The sequence below is a fragment of the Pleurodeles waltl genome, chromosome 10 (assembly GCF_031143425.1).
Source record: "Pleurodeles waltl isolate 20211129_DDA chromosome 10, aPleWal1.hap1.20221129, whole genome shotgun sequence".
Lineage (NCBI taxonomy): Eukaryota > Metazoa > Chordata > Amphibia > Caudata > Salamandridae > Pleurodeles > Pleurodeles waltl.
The window spans coordinates 932,954,702-932,974,391 of NC_090449.1; the positions used below are offsets into that span (position 1 = coordinate 932,954,702).

At 41.4% G+C, this 19,690-nt stretch overlaps 1 protein-coding gene across 1 annotated transcript in view; it reads left to right on the forward strand.

Moving 5' to 3' along the window:
* The window catches only part of COL28A1 (collagen type XXVIII alpha 1 chain), a 407,146-nt gene that overhangs the window by 24,645 nt on the left and 362,811 nt on the right, over positions 1–19,690 (forward strand). The window contains exons 3-5 of the mRNA XM_069211728.1: positions 1,158–1,726; positions 3,734–3,754; positions 11,798–11,854. Of these exons, the coding sequence (XP_069067829.1) occupies positions 1,158–1,726; positions 3,734–3,754; positions 11,798–11,854 (647 nt within the window). The remainder of the gene's footprint in view (positions 1–1,157; positions 1,727–3,733; positions 3,755–11,797; positions 11,855–19,690) is intronic.

Sequence of the window (19,690 nt, forward strand, 5' to 3'; positions counted from 1 at the left end):
TACGGAATTAAGAAGAGAACTGAGGCCCGAAGCATGGGTGAAGGAGCGTAAGGTTGTCCTTTAGAAGAACACAGAGTAGGACCAAGGAAGGCTCATAAAGACCTTGTAAAATATTTGTTTTTTTTTATAACTTGGTCTTTGTTTTGCCCCTTTGCACTGATGGAATTGATGAGGAATACCCTGTTGCTGCTGTGTTCCACTTTGAAGATCTGATTTTGGAGAAATCATGGTAGCTAACTAAGCCCTTAGATGTAGGTACATATTAGGTCATTATTGCTCGGTTTTCCCTGTAGTACTAATCATTTTATTCATAGCAGCATTTTCTCCTACCCCTTATGCAACAAATGAGATATTGTCAAGAGTTCCCCTTGCAAACACTGAACCTTGGATATAGTGGCTTCTATAGGTTAGATCCCAGAGCATCATCAGATGCGTGGAAATGATCATTGACTCATCCTAAATTCTTTGCCTCTGACCTTTGCTGTGATAAAAAAATACATTAGTTGTTTCAAAACTGTCCATGAATTAATTCACACATGATACGCCAGATAAGAAACATATGGTTGCTTGCTGGGTTATATCACTGTGCCTTCCTTTGGCCTCCCCTCATCAACTCGACTTAGTTCATGAATTTTACAAATAATATATTTTATGTCCCTCAGCATTCTTTGAAAGCATGAATCATAAACTTTGGTTGCACATAAAATGCCAACTCAAGTAGTGGATCGTCTCTATTTTTAGCACAGGCCTGGTCTGTAGTTTGGGGGATGGTACTCCATCCGCCCCTGTGTCAGAGAACATTACGACCACTACCCTGATGGAATACTGTCTCTAAATTTAGAGATCACCACCGGCCCACCTTGGGCCTGCCATCTATGTTTGGTTGAAATATGCATCAGATGCATGAAATGGAGGACAGTGAGCATACGTGTTTGTCTTGAATGAGAGAGGGCGAGGCTGACTGATACTAAAAGTCTTCCCGACAGCTGCCATCTATTAATAGCTCTTAAGTATTATTCCCCTTCGTTATGGGTTTTCTCCTTTGTTTTTTTTCTCAGAAGTGCAAATTGCGCGATTAGCTGTGCATGCCCTTAACAGAGGGAAATATGGTGCCAATAAGTCTAGATTTCTACTGCTGATGTCTTATTCTTTTACAGATTCTTTCTGCCCTGTTGATGTCATTTTCATCTTGGACAGCTCTGAAAGTGCAAAAAATGCCTTATTCGATCAGCAAAAGAATTTTATCATTCAATTTGGTGAGCAGGCTTTTCAGATGAAGAGGGACAGTGGTGGGAAATACAGTCCAAAGCTGGCTGTCATGCAGTTCAGCAGTTCAGTCAGGACAGATCATCCTTTCCGAGAATGGACTGGGCTGGAGAACTTCAAGCAGATAGTTAAATCTATGAACTACATTGGGCAAGGAACCTATACCTTTTATGCAATTTCCAATGCCACTCAAATTTTCAGGTCTGAGGGTCGCGCTAAAAGCGTCAAAGTGGCCTTGTTGATGACGGACGGTGTAGACCATCCAAAGAGCCCGGATGTCCAGAGTGCATCTGAAGCTGCTCGGGCTCTGGGAATCACATTTATCACCATTGGCCTTTCTGACAGCGCTAAAGAAGCAGCCAACGCAGCCAAACTCCGTTTAATATCTGGTGATTCACCCTCGGAACCCATCCTGATCCTCAATGACCCCACTCTTCTCGACAGAATGATCAATAAACTGGTAAGCTCTAGTTTTATTGCATATATTTTGTGTATGTATAATCTAAAAATGTATACACAGTTCTACCTAATTTGGGTGGATTACATGAGCTTCTCAGGTAGTGCTAATTTTTTACGACTGAGAACCATATGAAATATGGTAGCAAGAGGTATTTTGCTCCATTTTTCAAAGTGATGTTCAGTGCTCTTTTTGTGGTACTTTGTCTACAACAGCCAAAGTCAGGTTTTGATTATTGCTGCTGCAGAACACCACTGACTGCTACAAAATAGTTGGTTTTAATTAATACCTCAGTGTAAATGATCATCAAACAACATAACTTGTTACTTGCAAAGTGCTTTCAGTGTGATTGCACAGTGCCTTTTGCAAGGAACAAAGGTGAAACGACATATGGAAAAACTATGGGCAACTACTAGCTCTTAACATTGCCATTGAGGTTTCGGAACACATGGTCATTTTAGATTTAGTCACCCATGGAACCTATCCCCGTCTCTTTGCTTTCAAAGGAAATTGAACATGATGGTGACGAATAATTTTCAAATGTCTAGTGTGTGTAGGCCATGCACATGAGGGATTGGCTGCTTGTGGAGGGTTAGGTTCATGCTGTTTATGCAATCCCCACTGCAATACCTGATGGCCATGTGCAGTGAGGATGGCTGCCTGTGGAGGTTGTTTGTGGCTAGGACCTACGACCCACCCCTGCTGCACATGGGCAAAGGCTGTGTGCAGTGTGGGTGGTCGCTCACAGAGTGTTAGGCGCTTGGCCAGGTCCTGTAGCTAACCCCATTGCACATGGCTGATGGCAGAGTATTTGTATCATTGAATGATGTAATCAGTGATGGCATGAGTTATATATTATTTGAGATGTCATCAGTGATGTCACCAATTATGTCTTTTTACATGTCATGAGCGATGTCATATGTGAGGTCATAAGCAGTGCATGACGGGGGCATGAGTTATTAGTTGACCTTTTAAGTCATTTTTTTAGGCATATACATTATTATAAGTAAAGCTAACCATGACTGTGTTTTAACATTTGTTTATTCCAGTTTTATTTTTGGGGCTGTTGAACATTTTCCACATATTCCAATTCTGGGATTGTCCTCCAGCAACGGCCCTGCTTTCAGCACACCCGGGGTAGCCGATTCATGCTGCGCACAGTGAACATGAACGGTTATGATTGGTTGCAGGGCATGGATAAAAATCAAGCCCTGCTTTAATTTTTCTCTTTTTTACATTTTTTTAGGTTCACAAATTTCAAAACTGGGTATGCAGCTCCTAGTAAACCCTAAATGGAGATTGCAAATCCAGCATGAGCTTTAGATGCTGGTACATAATACACAGGGCAAGCTTAAAAAACCCATTCAGGATTCGCAGTTCTGGAACCAGATCTGTGCGTCACACAATAGGTCACTATGGGCCAGATGTAGCAAAGGGTTTTACCCATTCTGTGTCTATGGGAAAATGTGTTCGTACATATGGCCCTATGAGTCTGTGAAGCTTGCAGTGGGTTTTCAGCACCAGGCTGTGAAGCTTGCACTGTGCTTGTGGTTCCCAACTGGCATTCATGGATCTTGGAGGGCCACAGTTGGGACCCCAAATCTGTTGCCCAGATCCAAGAAGAAGTGTCAATTTTTTTTTTTTTTTACATTGCAACACAGAGGGATCCGTTTGGTACCTCCACTTTGACCTGGGGTTCACGGTGTACTCACCCTACCCCTCTATAGGCCCTATCAATATTTTTTTTCATGCATTTCATTTATCCACCCTTTTTGCTGTATACACCCTCAGGTTGCTATTATCTACAATACTAAAATGCTTAGAAAAAAATGTCTATTTATTTATGTAGCATTATCTCTAGGCGCTAACATGCTTCAGTATTTTCATATTCGATGATCCTCATTATGTGTTACATTGTTTCCTTTTTTAAATATTTGACTTAAAAACATACAAAAATATGAAAATTGCTTCTAAGTCATGCTAAATAAAGTATTTTTTTTGTTTTCACAGGGTACCATTGCTAATGAGCAGGTGAGTTGTGCACTATTACTTTTTTTAGGTCGAGCATAAGCGTACGACCTCTTGTATCCTTTTAAGCATACTTCTTCTGTGGGCTTCCAGCTATTTCATTTGTTAGTTTCAGTGTCATTTAAAAATTCTTGCTTGCTAGTGGTCAGTCATGCCTCATTGTCCCACCTTCTTCTGTGTAGGAGCGGGGACCAACTACTGTATAATTACACTTTGTCCTGTTTATCTGGTCTGTAGGGGGCTTTTTTTTTACTTTGCTTCCTGCTCCTGTCCAGGGAAGCTTCTCTTTTCATTTGCAGAGCATTCTTCCTCTGAGCTTAGCTGTAAACAAGGCTATAAATCAGGCTGTTATCTTGGTCACATTTGGTCTTTGTGGGCTCTCTGCACCCTCTCTCAGCTACCTGGCTTCCGCCCTTCCTTGGCCTGGATTTACTTTACCAAGAGTGCCTGCCTCTGTTCTGAGAGCAAGGGCGGAGGATCTCTTGTAATTGCTTATAGCTCTACCAGGGCTCCACAATCCTTAGAGACAGTGCCCACTTCTGCTCCATAGTGGTGTTGTGTAGCCATTTTAGCTATCGTTTTATACACCTTATTTTTGCAAATTAGGCCTGCCGCTGTGCACTTTAACCTAGATATATTTTTTTCAGCTTTGTTATATTATTTTAACATTAGCCACATTTTTGGTCTTGTTTTATTTTCTATATCTAGCTGTTCTTTGCCTAGGTCAGCACTGTGTTCTTAAACAAGACACTTCTTTCACTCCGTGCTTTTCTCAAGGCTGCAGTAAGATAGTTTGCCGGCAAAAGTGGTACGTTTTGTCTCCAGTGTTCACAGAAACATACATACTCTTACTTGGGGATCCTTTCTTGGAACATCAAATGTTTTATTATAAAAGCACTACTTTGACCCATGTCCCATGAGGGAGATTCAAGTCAGATGACCACAAATTTATACTGATTGCTGTTCGCTTTCCTACAGCTGCTTACGTAGACTACAGGCCTCTTGCTCAGGTATGATGTTTTCCCAGGGGGAACCTGGAAGGCAGAATTAGAGCTTAACATGCTGTGCTCTAACATAGTTTAAGTAGCAACTATCCCCACAGACGTTCGTGACAGTATGGTAGCGTTATTTTTGTGTTTTACTCTCCTTGTCACAATTCTATTTTTACTGTGCTGCATCGTCCTAGTTATTGCAATACATGCTTTATTATCTAAGATGCAGTTACTTCAATAAAACCTTATTGAACCTTACTCTGCCTCTGTTTGTCCTAGCATACGTGAGACTAATGTACCTGAGAGAAAAGGATGAGATCTGCGTGGCCACGATTCTCCTTAGGAGTCATGTATGTCATGCGCCCACTTGCCCCAATCATCCGTGCTCTTGGGTGGAGATGAGGCACTGCTAGCTAGCCAGTACAAACCCGGATTAGGCCGACAGGTGTCACATGGTGCGGGATCAGACTGAGTCCCCCGCAGTACAAGTGATTCTGCCTCCCGAATCTAGTAGTCTCAGGATAATGAGAACCTACGCAACAGTGGGATCCCACTTGCAGCTCAGTGCACTGTGCACGGGGCTCTTACCTAGCCCCTCAAAATTTCTAGATAAACATATTAACAAGCAGTTGTCCTCCTTTCTGGAATTGAATAACTGCTTGCACTCCACCCAGACAGGCTTTAGACCCCAGCACAGTACGGAAACTACACTCATTGAAGTCCTGGAAGAAGCCAGGAAGAGGATGGACCAAGGAAAGATAACAGCGGTCATACTTTTAGATCTAAGTGCAGCTTTTGACACAGTGGATCATGAGGTGCTGGGTCAGAGGATGAGAAATTCGGGAATAGAAGGGCCAGCCCTGGCCTGGCTTCTATCCTTTCTAAAAGATAGGTCCTTTCAGGTCTTAGACAGATCCCGCCTCTCAGCCAAATTCTATAACATCTGCGGGGTACCACAAGGCTCATCACTCAGCCCCACACTTTTTAATATATACATGGCTCCCCTGGCAGAGTTGGTGGAATCCAGGGGGTTTTCACTAATCTTCTATGCTGATGACACGCAATTGATGGTCTTGTTCAACTCCAACTCTTCGCAAGACGTGTCCTCTCTATCCTCCTGTCTGCAAGCTGTAGCAGGTTGGATGACGAACAGCAGAATGCTATTAAACAATGACAAAACAGAGCTGATGATCCTGGGTAATAAGTCTGGCCCCAATCAGACTTTGGAGATTGATGTTTCCAGAGGAGTGCTTCCAGCTCCAAGGGAACATATTAAAAGCCTAGGTATATGGTTGGACCCAGCTCTTACAATGGATCACCACGCCAAGCATATATCTGGTATTTGCTTTGGCCTTTTAAGACTCTTAAGGAAGGTTTTGCATATTCTTCCTCCTGTAGCTAAAAAGCTTATTGTACAAGCTCTTATTATCTCTAGACTGGACTATGGGAACAGTCTTTTTGCCGGGTCATCCGTATATGTTGAAAATAAATTACAGAGGGTCCAAAATGCGGCAGCCTGTTTACTATTAGATATCCCCAAAAGGAGCTCTGTAAAGGCAGGATTGAATCTACTACATTGGCTACCCGTGGAGCAGCGCATTAAGTTCAAGGTTTTGTGTTGTATCCACAGATCCCTCCACAACAGGGGCCCCCAGATTCTGAGAACCCTCTCCTCTTTCTACAAGCCTAAGAGAGATCTGAGGTCAGCCTCAGTTGCCCTTGCTAGCCTCCCCAGAATAAAGAAATCTAGTTGGGGAGGTGCCACCCTTGCTTATCAAGGGGCCAAATTATGGAATTCTCTTCCCTTTGGCCTTCGTATAACGACCAATGAATATAAATTTCGGAAATCTCTAAAAACTTGGTTGTTCTAGGCACAGGGTTTCCTCTTCCCTCTCTACTGGTCCGTACTCCTCTAGCGCTGGGAAGCCTGTTGGTAGCCATGCGCTCTACAAATAAGATAACATAACATAACATAACACTGCAGTTCACAACTCCAAGCCATCAGTCATGCCAGTGCTAGGAACCCCACACACGCTGTCTGCTGGAGCACCTCAGTTCTTGCAGTCAGTACACTCTGCTGTTCCAGTACTAGGACCTCGGGCGCAGCTCCTTCAGTGCACCTCAGTTCACATGCTCGAAACCCCTTAGCCGTGCCCATGCCAGAACCCCACACACGCCGTCTGTCAGAGCACCTCCATTCTTACAGTCAGTACACACAGCTGTTCCAGTACTAGGACCTCGGGCGCAGCTCCTTCAGTGCACCTCAGTTCTACCCCGACGAGGTCACTTCCTTTCATATACTGGGACCCAGCTCACATACAGTGCTATTACAGCAGCTCAATTCTAATATTCAGTCCCACTGCCAAGCCAATACTGGACCCAAAAGAGCAAAACACAGTTCAGCCATTGCACCGCAAGTCTAACATCCAACACCACCTGTTGATGGAAACCACCACAGCTCCACCAGAATCCATCAATTCTAACATTCAGTGCACATTTCTTCTCAGCACTAAGGCTCACACACCCTTCAGGACTTCTCGCTTCTGTGGCTCAGAGACAATGCCACTCCCATACTGGGCCCCACTCGCAGATTCACCAGGGCACCTCCAGGCTAACACTCAGCAACACTGGCACGCCAATACTAGGTACCACACATAGCTCCACTAACATACCTTACTTCTGACCTTGTGTACCAGTTACTATTCCAGTACTGCAGCCCACATACAACTCTGTCACTGCACCTCAAGCCTAACCTCCAGCATCCCATTATTCCAGTACCAGGAATTACATGGCACTCCATTTCTCATTCCTCACCCGCTGCCTTTCTGTCATTCCAGCACTGGGCCGGGACACAGCTCTGTCTATACCCCCAATCCTGATCTGAAGCACCCCAATATTTCTTTATTGGGGTTTACATACAACTCTACTAATGCACCTCCTGCTGTTCTGCTGTGCCCCCTGCTGTTACACACTCTGACTTCTGTTTGAGGACGTGGGGGAGCAAATTAAATCTATTCTTGGGTGCCATCTTTACTTGGGAGTGTCTGCTTCACCTATCTCACTCCGTTCTTTCCTTTACTCAGTTTACTCTCAATGTTTTCTTTCTTCCCTCTTTCTAGCTTTTAAAATCCACATGTTAACAGTTTTGCTCTTTCTTTCAAATGTTTATTTCTACTGTTCTCCCTTGTTTTTTATTTCCCTCTTCCTCTTGCTACCTCCTCTTTCAAACTTGCAAAAACTTGGCTATTTCTTTCCTTGTTTCGTTCCCCTCTTTTTTCTTCATCAGGCGCTCATTCTTTCCCTATTTTTTTCTCTTCTCTTCTCTTCATTCTTTCTTTGTCTTTTTTATATGCTCTTTCCTATGACTCAGTATGCATCCTTTCACTTTTTATAAAATCTTTCTTCTTTCCTTTCTTTGGTATTTTTCTTATCTTTATCTGTCAATTCACGTTTTACTAAAAATCCCTTTTTTTCCTGCCTGTATGTGAAAGCCACAAGTTATTTGTCGGGACCGAACTGTCAAAGTGGTTTTCCCATTCTGTGTCTGTGGGAAATCTATCAGTACATACATGCCGTGGTTCTTTCGTTGCTTGTTTCTCTCACCATCTCTCTTTTTTTCTCCAATGTTCATTTTTCTCTTTTTTTTCACACTTCTTTCATTATTTTTCCTCTTTATCTTTCGTCCACTAGCTTTCTTCCCTTTTTTCTTTTGCCTCACATGCCTGCTCTATTTCTTCTCTTATTTGTGTTTTCATTTTCTTGTTCTTTCTTTTCCTTCTTTCGTTAATTTCTTTGCAACTTCTTCCCTATCTTCCTTTTGTCTGTTGTATTCCTTTGGCTTCTCTTTTTCTGCCTCACCCGCTTTGTCTCCTGAGGCCTAATTATCAATGGAGCAACAGGTGCAGTGGCACTGGGGCCCAGAGACATGCGGACCTCACTCATCTCTAATTACTGTTGTATGTTCCTGCTGAAATTGCAGTCTACCATTTTCCTTTCTTACTCTAGGGCCCATGACACCATTACTAAGCCACTTGTCCTCTCCATCTTTACTCCTGATTCCCTCTTTCCTTTCACCATCCAATCTGTCCCAAATTATATTTTTGTTATGGTGTTTTGAGCATTACACTCTAATACCAAAAGCTTATTTCTGATAAAGGTTTATATGATAATTGTATATGTTTTAAAATAGAGGAAGAAGGTAAATGGAAGTGCTTTAAATGCTGGGCCACTGGAATTATATGGCAGGAAAAGATGAAATTAGGTGGCAGAGTTGACCAATTTATGTGGCAAGAATAAGTGCAGTTATGAATTTACAATGCCAATAGCTTTAACTCAAGAAAATGCAAGACCTATTTGCATTGCAAATGCTTGTTTTATTAGATACATATCTCTCGTTTCCTCCTCCCACAACAATGGAAGGCTGCTCCTGATTCCTCTAGCTGTCCTATCTCATGAGAGGAATTGGTGCTGTGCCAGAAGGACCACGCAGCTGGGTGTCAGGAACTGCCTGGTCATGTGTACTTGTGTCCACCCGCAAGTGTCACTGTCCCTGGCTGCTCTTGTGTGCACGACCGGGCCTAGCCTAGATGATGCACTGGCAATCCTTACCTGGATGATCTGCAGCTTATTTTGGCTCCCTCTTTCAGCCCACTTATTAATGCCAGGCCGGGGTTAGCCTGCACCTTTGAGCCTACACCGTTGGCCAAGCACATGGAGCCAGGTCGTCAGCTTCTACATCAAGTGCTTCATCTTCCATTTCAGCATCAGACTCTGGGAGAGTACTGCCCTAGATGTGCTGCATCATGGGTTGTAGTCATCACCCCTTTTCAACAGCACCCTGGTGAGCCCTGAGCCTGTCTTTGTCATCAGCCTGCTGCTGCCTAACAACTACAACTCATAAATCTCTTACAACAACTTTCCCTTGGTTACAATCAGATGCCAAAGGTTTGAGGAAATCTTTCTTTTACCATAAACACAGACTTTACTTTCCCAATATACTAAGCCAGACTGCTAAGGCTTGTTCTCACTATTCCTGGAATGAAGCAGCTGAAGAATACACCATAGAAAGGGCAGGAGCTTGTGCAACGGCAAGAGGAAAGAGGTTCTCCCCCTCCTCCACCTTCAGCACCACTGTGTAAGTCATTCAGACAGTAAGATGCCAGTGAGATGCAGTGCTTAATTTGTAAATTAATGAGTGCCGGTGCCCAAGGCTCTGATCAGTAGCCGGAGCCGGCGCTATAACACATCAGTGTGCCCTATGCCAAGACTGCATAGTCTTGAATCCACCTCAGGCCTCTTTAATCCACTTCCAGACATCACCTGCCCCTTTAACGCACTCTTGCAGGTTCTTCCTTTCTTTGTGACAGGTTTCCTTCTCTTTCTTCCTTCTTCTTTCCTGTTTGTATGTTTTTCCCTCTCTTGCTCTCCGGGACTGTCTTCTGAATAGGAAAAATAAGAGCCCCCCCCTTGTGGCCCCCACCGACAACCACCGGCTCAAATTAAGCACAGGTGAGATGGACACTGAAGCTTCAGGAAGCTGCAAACATCATCTGAAACTCTCAGAAAGAAGATTTTTATTAAATTCATTCTACTTTTGGCTTTGATGAGTTACTCTGGAGTGTAAATTCAATTGACCAATATAACTTGCTATGACGAACAATAAGGCCATCATAACCAATATATTAAAAGAAGAGTTAAACATGCTTAACTGTCTCAGGTGCTGCCCGAATATCAAAAGTTTCTCATATATCCTATTTTACATGACTGAAATATCCGAAATCTCAAGAGTTAAGTGGTTTATCTATTTGTATTAATTGACTTGGATCAAGCATCCCCATAAGAAATGCCGCAGGATGGTTAAAGAAAACGGCCTTTAAGAAGCAGTGCTGGTGATGCCTTGTGTGAGCCTATATTAGTGTAGTGTGGGAGGGGGTGTGAGTGTGACATTTCAGAGCTGGAACTCCAACATGGTGGTGGCAATGTGCATTTTTTAAAATCAAGCGCTTTCTATGTAGCACACTGTGTAGACAGACAGGTATGGAGAAGTCAAGCAGGGAGCAAAGAGGCTTCAGTTGGAATCTTCCTGTTGGAAGAGGTGCTTCTGCGAGTCATTTTTAATTTAGTTATAGAGAAAGAATGCAAAGTGGTAACAGAAACTGAATGTTAAGGATAACCAGGGTGTTTGGGGATGCTGAGTTTATGAGCATTTCCAAGAGTACCCAACAACAGTCAACATGTGACTGGAAAAGTCAGGAAATTGTTCAGGCACAACTGTACATGTAGAAATAACCAGAAGTGTGATACAAAGGATGAGGTATGGATGCACCATAAATACTTGGACAGAGGCAGGAAATATAGTCTCAGAATTAACAAACCTTGACAAAGCAGTAGGTATTTTGTCTCCTGAAGGTGAATGCTGACCTATTGGCTTTGTTATTGTTTATTTGTATTGTCGCTCTTACACGCTGAATTTTTTATTTTTCAATGCCCCGTCCTGAAATGGCCGTCGGCAATGTAGGATGGGAAAAGAGAAAACACCAAAACAGTAGCAGATGCTTCACAATGCAAACACATGCACCCCTGCACATGGATTCTCTCTGGAATATTTTTTCTTTTAAGAAAAATGCTGATCATAAATTCATATTTCCTGCAGATATTAGACACTTCTGTATGACAAAGTTGTGAAACAAACCTCAATTTCTTAACCACTGTAGTGCTTTCTCAATATTTTATTTTTTTGCCGTTTTCATCTTATACAACGTAAATGGCAAAGTGCACCATGTTCTGGGTTATTCATAGCACAATGTTTTCACAATATAACTATACCATCGAAAGGTAAGTGGGTAAAATAGTTTATAACCAGTTATGTCCTTTGATAATATACTAGCTACTTGCTCGTTACGTTCCAAATATGCTCAGAGATTTTTTTGTTATTTAATTTTTTCATCTTTTGAGTGCAACTGTTAATGCTATTAGATTTTATTATGTAATTTTCTTTAACAATTAAAATGTTAAATGAAATGTATAATATCTCGTTCATTCACTTACTCTGTAGTGTAATCGTAAGACTTGCGAGTGTGAGAAGGGGGAAACAGGCACCCCAGGACCTCCCGTAAGTATATTTTACTTTCATTTACAAACCTGAGTCACATTACGCTTTTGTTTTTTTCTAACTATATTTTAAAAACAGTTTTACAGTATTTAGGTGCTGTTTTTAATTTCACCTCTAAATTAGGAATCATTAAACATAGGACTGAAATTTACAAAAGCAAATCCTTACCCATCGTTCTTTGTGGCTCAAATATCTGGCGGCATTCTAATATCGATACATTATATTGTCTTCTCAGTTTTTCTCTTAATAGCCCCCATTTTTTTCCTCCATGAAGAACTAGGTCCGAATTTTATGAAGGACTTCATATATTGTTATGGCCATCTAGCTCGTCTACGCCTGCTACCTTGTTAAGTAGAGCCTTAATTATTGACAGACTCAAAGTGGATTGTCATTTGAAGATTCCTGGGATAAATGATGTCAAAAGCATGTTTTGAAATAACTTCGTAGGCAGGTAACAGCAACCTTAAAGGGATATTAGGGGGCCAAGAATGCCCTTTGCAGGTGTTTGCAGAAGAAATCTGTTGAGGTCCCAAAGCCTACCGTCAGGTATCATGTAATTTATCATCAGTCACTAATTTATTGGAGCGATAGATATTATTCCGATTTAGGTTGGGCGTTATTCACCATCAACGTCCTTTCCCTAAAGTCTGAGTACCTTCTGATTTAGTATGTTGTCTTTGTGAGGAGAAATCTAATCAATCACTGATGCGTTTCTTTTTATTTTGTGGTTTTTATAAGTTGATGCTTCGGCGTTATCTTATACCTTTGATTGAGGGTTTTGCTTTTATTAGATCTAGGCCTGCAGTGACTTTTAGACAGCTGTTACTGAACCCTCCTTGTTGCTTACTGCTATTTGTTGTTTTGTTTTCAAAAGTCTGCAGCTAAACTAAGCAATAACATATTATTTTACCGTAGTATGCTTTTTCTATATTATTATTATATGAATATTGTATCTTTTATGGCAGCAGCAGCACCTCCGCAATAGCAAAGGAGCGTCGCCCCACTAGCTAAGAGGCAGCAGCTGAAAAATAAAACAATATTTTATTATTGTTTTATTTGTCAGCTGCTGGCTGAGCCAGCTTATGCAGGCAGGGGTAGGGCTGGGCCATGGCAGGGGGGAGGAGGAGGGGAGTGCACATAAGTGCGCTTGTCAGGTTGGCCCACCCTCTTAGGCTGGCCAAACTGACATGCGCACTTAGGTTTCTCCAGGCCGGCTGTGCTGCACAGCCGGTTTGGAGAAACAGCACAGACTCCAATGCACTGTCTGACTGGCAGAAAAAGCCTCTCAGACCAATCCTGGTGCTGCTTTCATGCTAGGTATAGTATGAGTGCAGCGCCAGGATTGCATGGGGAGCTTGTGCTGGTGTCCCAGGGACACCATCAGGAGCGAGGCGGCCCCTGGCAGGACAGGTAATTAGTTTTTTTAAACATTATTTTCCCCGTAAGTCCCCTCACCCTCCCTTGAGCTTTGCTGTGGCCGCCACTGTCTATGGTTTACCTTACAAATCGATCAAAGAATATTAATTGAGAGGTAAATTGATTGATTACCACGCCAGTCTCAGGTCGGTTCCGTCCAATGCATACACTGTAGATGGCCCTGAAATTTCCTAATTTTCTTTATGGCTGTCTCATTCTTCGCGTTCTTCCCAAATTCACTGTAACCTCTACCAGGAATAGGTACAATATTTTGCTAATACATGACTATCTTTAGTCTTTCAGACTTGCATTATTTCCTCAGCCTCAGGTCACAGAAGTATTCAGGTCAATGCTAAATTTGTAAAATAATGAGTGTCGGTGCCCAAAGCACTGCTAAGAAGCCCTGCTGGTGCTATTAAATTTCAGCATGCCGAATACCAAGCTCCCTTTAACCCAGTGCCAGACACTCCCTGACCATTCATCTCACTCTTGCAGCAAGAACCTGCTCTCTCCAATGACGGCTTTTCTCTTTTTCTTCTCCTTTCTGTTTTTCCCCCTTTTGCTCTCGGGAAATATCTGATGCAGGGAAACAAGTGCCGGTGGTCCCCCAAAAATGATTGCTGGTGGCCACCACAGGGAACCATTGTCTCAAATTAAGCATTGTATTCAGCCATTTCACTGGACCAAAGGTTTAGGCACTTTAGGAAGCTGTCAAGTGTCTTTGAAGTATACACCTTTGATAAAATGTTTGTCTATTTTGATGTAAAATGAAGGTATTAGGGTTTGTACTTTAGAGTATCTTGCAGAAGAACATTCTATAAGCAGTAACTGTGTCACTAGACACAAATCCTACTGCCCCAGTAGCCTTGGCTGAAAATCAGAATGCCTTCATTTCGAAGTTTTTCTGGCTGCAAACAAAACAAAGAATCACTGTGCAGCATCTTGTTGTTCAAACTTTAGCAAACTCATAAATAACGTTCCTTTAAAGATGGAAAGACATTTAATAGTGTTTCTGGAATTTCAGCATAGAAACTGCCTGACAACCTTAGATATGAATGTTCCTTATCTACATAATCTGAGATTGCCTCAGAAGGGCCCTGCTGTAGTGGAGACTATTTATTAATCACTCATTTAAGAACTTACAAGAATTTGGCAATGAGATATAAACGATTAATATCTTGTTGTTGTGTGTCCAGTAAAATATCTTGAAGTTCACTATTCAGAAGGGAGCTCTGTTAGAGGCCTTTATGGAAGCTGGTGATTGCTACTTTCTGTTGATCTTTGACTGATCATGGTTCTTTTTATGCAGATTGAATCTCATGCTACAAACCTCACAACTTCCCTCAGTCAACCTTTCATGGTTTTGATTTGGAGCTACAGGCACAAATTGATTGGGAGGATTTTAGTTGGGCCAGATATTCCAATTAACTCTATCTTCAGAAAGCAAGAAAAGCAACAGCCATAGGGAGTTATCAGTAAGTGGTGCCAAATCACAAGAAAAGGTGCAAAGACTTCCTGCCTATTTATTTGTGGGCACTGGATAGTAAACACACTCCAAGACCCCAAGGGCATTGGACATGAGAATCCCCCAGTACCTGCTGATGTGCATAATCGTTAGTTGACATAAAACATGACATTTGTTGTTGCTCCAAATCATATCTGATTGACGTCTTGAAATGTCAATGGTACCTCATGATATGTGTAGGAAATCCACTTTTCTGCATCATCACCCTGGATTTTTCTACTGTGCTGGACCCTATTTTTGTTACTGGCTTTAGGACTTTTTGCTCTTTACCCCTGCTAACCAGTAGTAAAGTGCCTGTGCTCCTCGTTTAAACATGGTTGAATTAACCTACTCCTATTTGGCATATTTAACCTGCCTAAAAGCCACTAGTGCGTTCTTCAAAGTGTACCCAGTGCCTGGAATTTATATACAACTTATTGACTGCAGGACCTACTGTGCCATCCACTACAGTGGCGGTGCAATGTGGCATCAAGTCTACCATTGTAGCCTAACTGTAGCAGTGTAAAAACTGCAATTTGACCTGTCAGTCAGTCAGTAATCTTTATTTGGCTGAAGCCATAAGAGTGAAGACGTAATATATACAATTAATTAATCCAAGCATTAGCAATTTAAAAATATTAAAACATCGATTAGCACACAATGCATATAATAATCTAAAACACATTTAGAATAATTCAGTGCAGCAATTTCCTCATAAATATTTGACAGTCCTCATAACTTTTTCTAATTGCAAGAACAATTCTTATACATTTTATAATTGCATGACAAATATCTTGCATATGCAATTGCTGTAAAAGCACCAAGTCATCCTTAGTCTAATATTAGCTGTATGTGAGATAGGAGCCAGAAAGGAAATCTGTGGGGCTGAACACAGGGAACAAAACAGCATATGGTGGGTGGGTTGCGCTTTGATTAGAAATGTTGTCACATCGACAAGATGGGGGATCTCGTTGCCAGGTTCCTTGCAAAGGAACATCTATCACAAAGTGCCCTGTGCTTAATTTGAAATGAACCAGATAAAAATGGTACGTAGGATTCACTATCCAATCTAAGTAAGGTTTCATCACTCGTGTAGTTGACAAGGAGGAGTGCCTAACTACTTTTTTTTAAAACTGGTCCCTTTCCAACCACAACCTCATACAGTGGTTAAAGTACAGCACTGTAACAGTTTCTTTACAGCTGATGGTTATCCATTGAAGGTTCTTAAAAAATTTGCTAATACACACTAACTCAAAGTTTTTATTATTTAAGCAAACCAAGGGATCTGCTCCAATAAGTCAGATGTGAGGCAATCATTAAACCAAATTCTAACTAAGCTAACTAATCAATTTGTCCCAAGTATTGATCAATAACATCAATGGTGCTAAACCAATAACATCTTTCAAACAGGTTTGTCCTGATTCCCCATGACAAATTAATGTAGCTGTACTTTGTGGTACTATAGTAGACGAATGCAACTATTTTTGGCACGTTGGAGAGTTCCCACATTACTGTAACCGTACTCACCAACTCCATAGCTCCATACTGGGATACATCTACTCTTATAAATGTTTAACATTTCCATGATTCTGCTGGTATTAGAGACTCAACCCTAAGTGTCTTGTGTTTGGAAAAAAAGGACAGTTAACTACTTCCCAAATAGTATATTATCCATTACCCTACCTGCCTTTAATAAGTCGTCCCATACCTTGCCCTTATCTCTAACTTATTCGCCTCTAGGGGAGTTTTTAATAACCACTGCGCATCTTTAAATCTCTGAATAGAGTGTGGCTGGGTTTGGAGGGCTGCTTTGAGCAGCTCATGAGCAGACGAGAGAGCAACATTAGGCCATCAGCAAGAAGGTGCCTCGGGTGGTGCAGATTTGGGAGTTAGCATGTATGAATTGCCATTCATATACCTGTAAATCTATTTAGCATAAAACTGGGATCCAATGCACAAGATAAAAAAGCTAGGATAGAATCCATATTTTCACGGATTGATTTTTGAATTAAAAGTGGGTTAATCGTCTACCATTTTATCCTCAACCCTTTATTCTTCAAATACCCTATTCCACAAATTCTTCTTACCAATCACTCAGATTTCAATATTAGGTTAAGGAAGCAGTAAGGGCATTGTGAGCACTAGAACATTGCCTAATAATGTTTAAATTGGTAAGCAAAAGGGAGAGATCAGCCAACATCATAATAAAGTCAATAGTACTCCCAAGAGAGTTTCTAATAGAAGTGGGAATGGGAGTACTCTCCTTATAAATTTGTCACTTGTAACAACTAAATTATGTTTCAATATTAGTCTGTTTAAGGCCATAAACAGTTTGTCTAAAATGTGTCACATCTTCATTCTTCAGATCCTTAATATCACACACTGACAGACCACTGTACTCACAGGTGGAAATGTTAAAATCCACCATCCAAATTAAGAAAAAAATATGATTACTTTTCAGACAGACATTTTCTAAAAATCCATCAAAATGATGTATTGCGTTGCTAATGGTAAGGTTAAAAATATTATCATAAAAACTAATCACCAGCATATTAAATTCTTCAAAGGAGGAAAGTAATGGAACCAAGAAGTGCAGTGTGATGTATTGGTAATGCTGGGATCACGCGATCCCCATGGTGATGGAATGGAGAATGCGGGGATTGCGGGGAGGACGGTTGGAGGAGAGGACGATGGCTGGGGCGACTATGATTAAACTGATATATCGTAGAAGTTATTCGGGTGTGGTGTAAACTTATTTCATCACAAGACTAACTTCACATTTGGCGACGAGGGTGGCGGTCGCCTCAACATCAAATTAAGAGTAGAAGCTGGCAGTACTTACAGTGACGTGAAGGAGACGGAAATTGGATTCTGACAGTTTCGGCGTGCAAGTGTTTTCAAATCTGGATCGGAGATGAATGCTGCTTCCCGTTCACGGCGTCGGAGTTAATTGGAAAAATTAAGGAGTTGGAGCCGCTTTAAGAAGCCTGCGGTTACTCCGATCTCATTGCGGAGCAGAAAAACACAGTGGCAGTTTGTTCGGTCTCGCAGCGGGGAATCGACAGCATCGAGGAGAAAGCAGAACGAAGCAGTTTATGTTATTTCCGTTCAGGAGACACGTCCCAGGACGAGGTTGTTCTTAAAGGGATGATCGTGTCAAACTCTTAAAGGGAAGGTGCCTCATGTTGGTGAGATTGTTTTGCATCTTCATCTCAACAAAGTTTTCCTCAAAGGGATGATCGTTTTGGGACCTTAAAAGGGAACTGTCTCATATTTCTGAATGTCATTTTTTATTTTTATTTTTTGGTCATCTTTATTTCAGGCATTTTACAATAATTGTGATAACAATTAATTTTTGTTTTGCCTGTTTTGTGGGACGTACGGTGACAGGCACAATTTTACCACTCTTTAGAGGATATAAGGAGTACATTCTGACAGACACATTTAAAGGATTGAAAACACGTGTTTGACAAGCTATTTGTGAGTTGGACATTGTGACAATCACTCAGCAGTCATTTGGGGGTTGCACACACACAACTGAGGTATGCAGAATGTACCACCTCCTCCGTTTTTTGTGAGTAGTCCTGGAGATCCGATATATCCATGGAACAAATGGAAGAAAATGTTTGTTCACTATGCTAGGGTGTGTGGCCCGACAATGAGTGCTGAAAGGAAACATGATTATTAATGCACTGTCTGGGGGATGAGGGACAAGAGGTACTAGAACATTTGCCTGATTTGAATGTTGAGGAGGCTAGAAGTTTGAATGAATATGAGACATTTATTATGAAACTGGACAAACATTACTTACCAAGGGTGAGTACGATAATGGAAAGGTATTATTTTGGAAAAAGTGAGCAAGGTAGAGATGAGTCGGTGGAGGAATTTATAACCAGTTTGAGGAAACTGGCAGCGTCATGTAAATTTGGAACACTAGTGGATGAAAGAATTAGGGATCAATTTGTGTTAAAGTGCAGTAGTGATAAAATTAGGGAGGAGTTATGGTTAAAAGATGAACCACCTTTGGAAGAAGTGATTATGGTGGCAAAAAGGGTGGAACATATGTTGAAGTGTGTGTTGGAATTGAGTGGAAACAAAGTTCCAAGTGGAGAAGGTGCAAAGGTGGAGGAAATAGTATGTGAAGTAAAGAGCAGGGAGAGTGGGGAAAAGAAAAAGTGTGAGGATGTATTGAAGTTTAAAGGAGAATGTTTCAGATGTGGCAAAAGTGGCCACAAAGCTAATGCAAGTAATTGTCCAGCATTAAATGTTGTGTGCAATGGGTGCGGAAGGAAAGGTCACTACTACAAATGTTGTCGTAATAGAAAAAAAAAAATTACAATAGTAATTTGATGAAAGAAGTCAACGAAATATCTCAGGAAGTGGTTTTTCAGGTTGAAGCACGGGTAAGATGTGGGGAACATCCCAGTGAAGTGGTGAGAGTAGATGGTGTTGATCTACTGATGCGTTTTGATTCATGTTCACAATTGACGATAATTTCTAAGAAAAGTTTTGACATATTAAGTGGTAAAGATAGAAAATTAAGGAAAATGGATGTTGTGTCCTGGTGGTTATGGTGGGCAACCTATAAAGATGTTAGGGTTCTTTGAAGGTCATCTTAAATTGAAAGATAGACATCTTTTAGGAAACATTTACGTGTCCAACCAGGGTGATAATCTTTTAAGTTGGACACATCAAAAACTGTTGGGTGTTGTGTTAAATCCGAATGTACAACCACAGGTGCAAGTGCAATGTGTGGATGGTGAAGAGAATGAGTTGGTATGTGAGTTTCCTGAGGTGTTTTCAGAAAAGTTGGGATGTCTTAAGGGTTATAAACATAAAATTAGATTGAAGAAGGGTGCTATTCCGGTGGTTGCGAAAATGAGAAAGATTCCTTTGGCCTTGCAAGAAATAGTAGT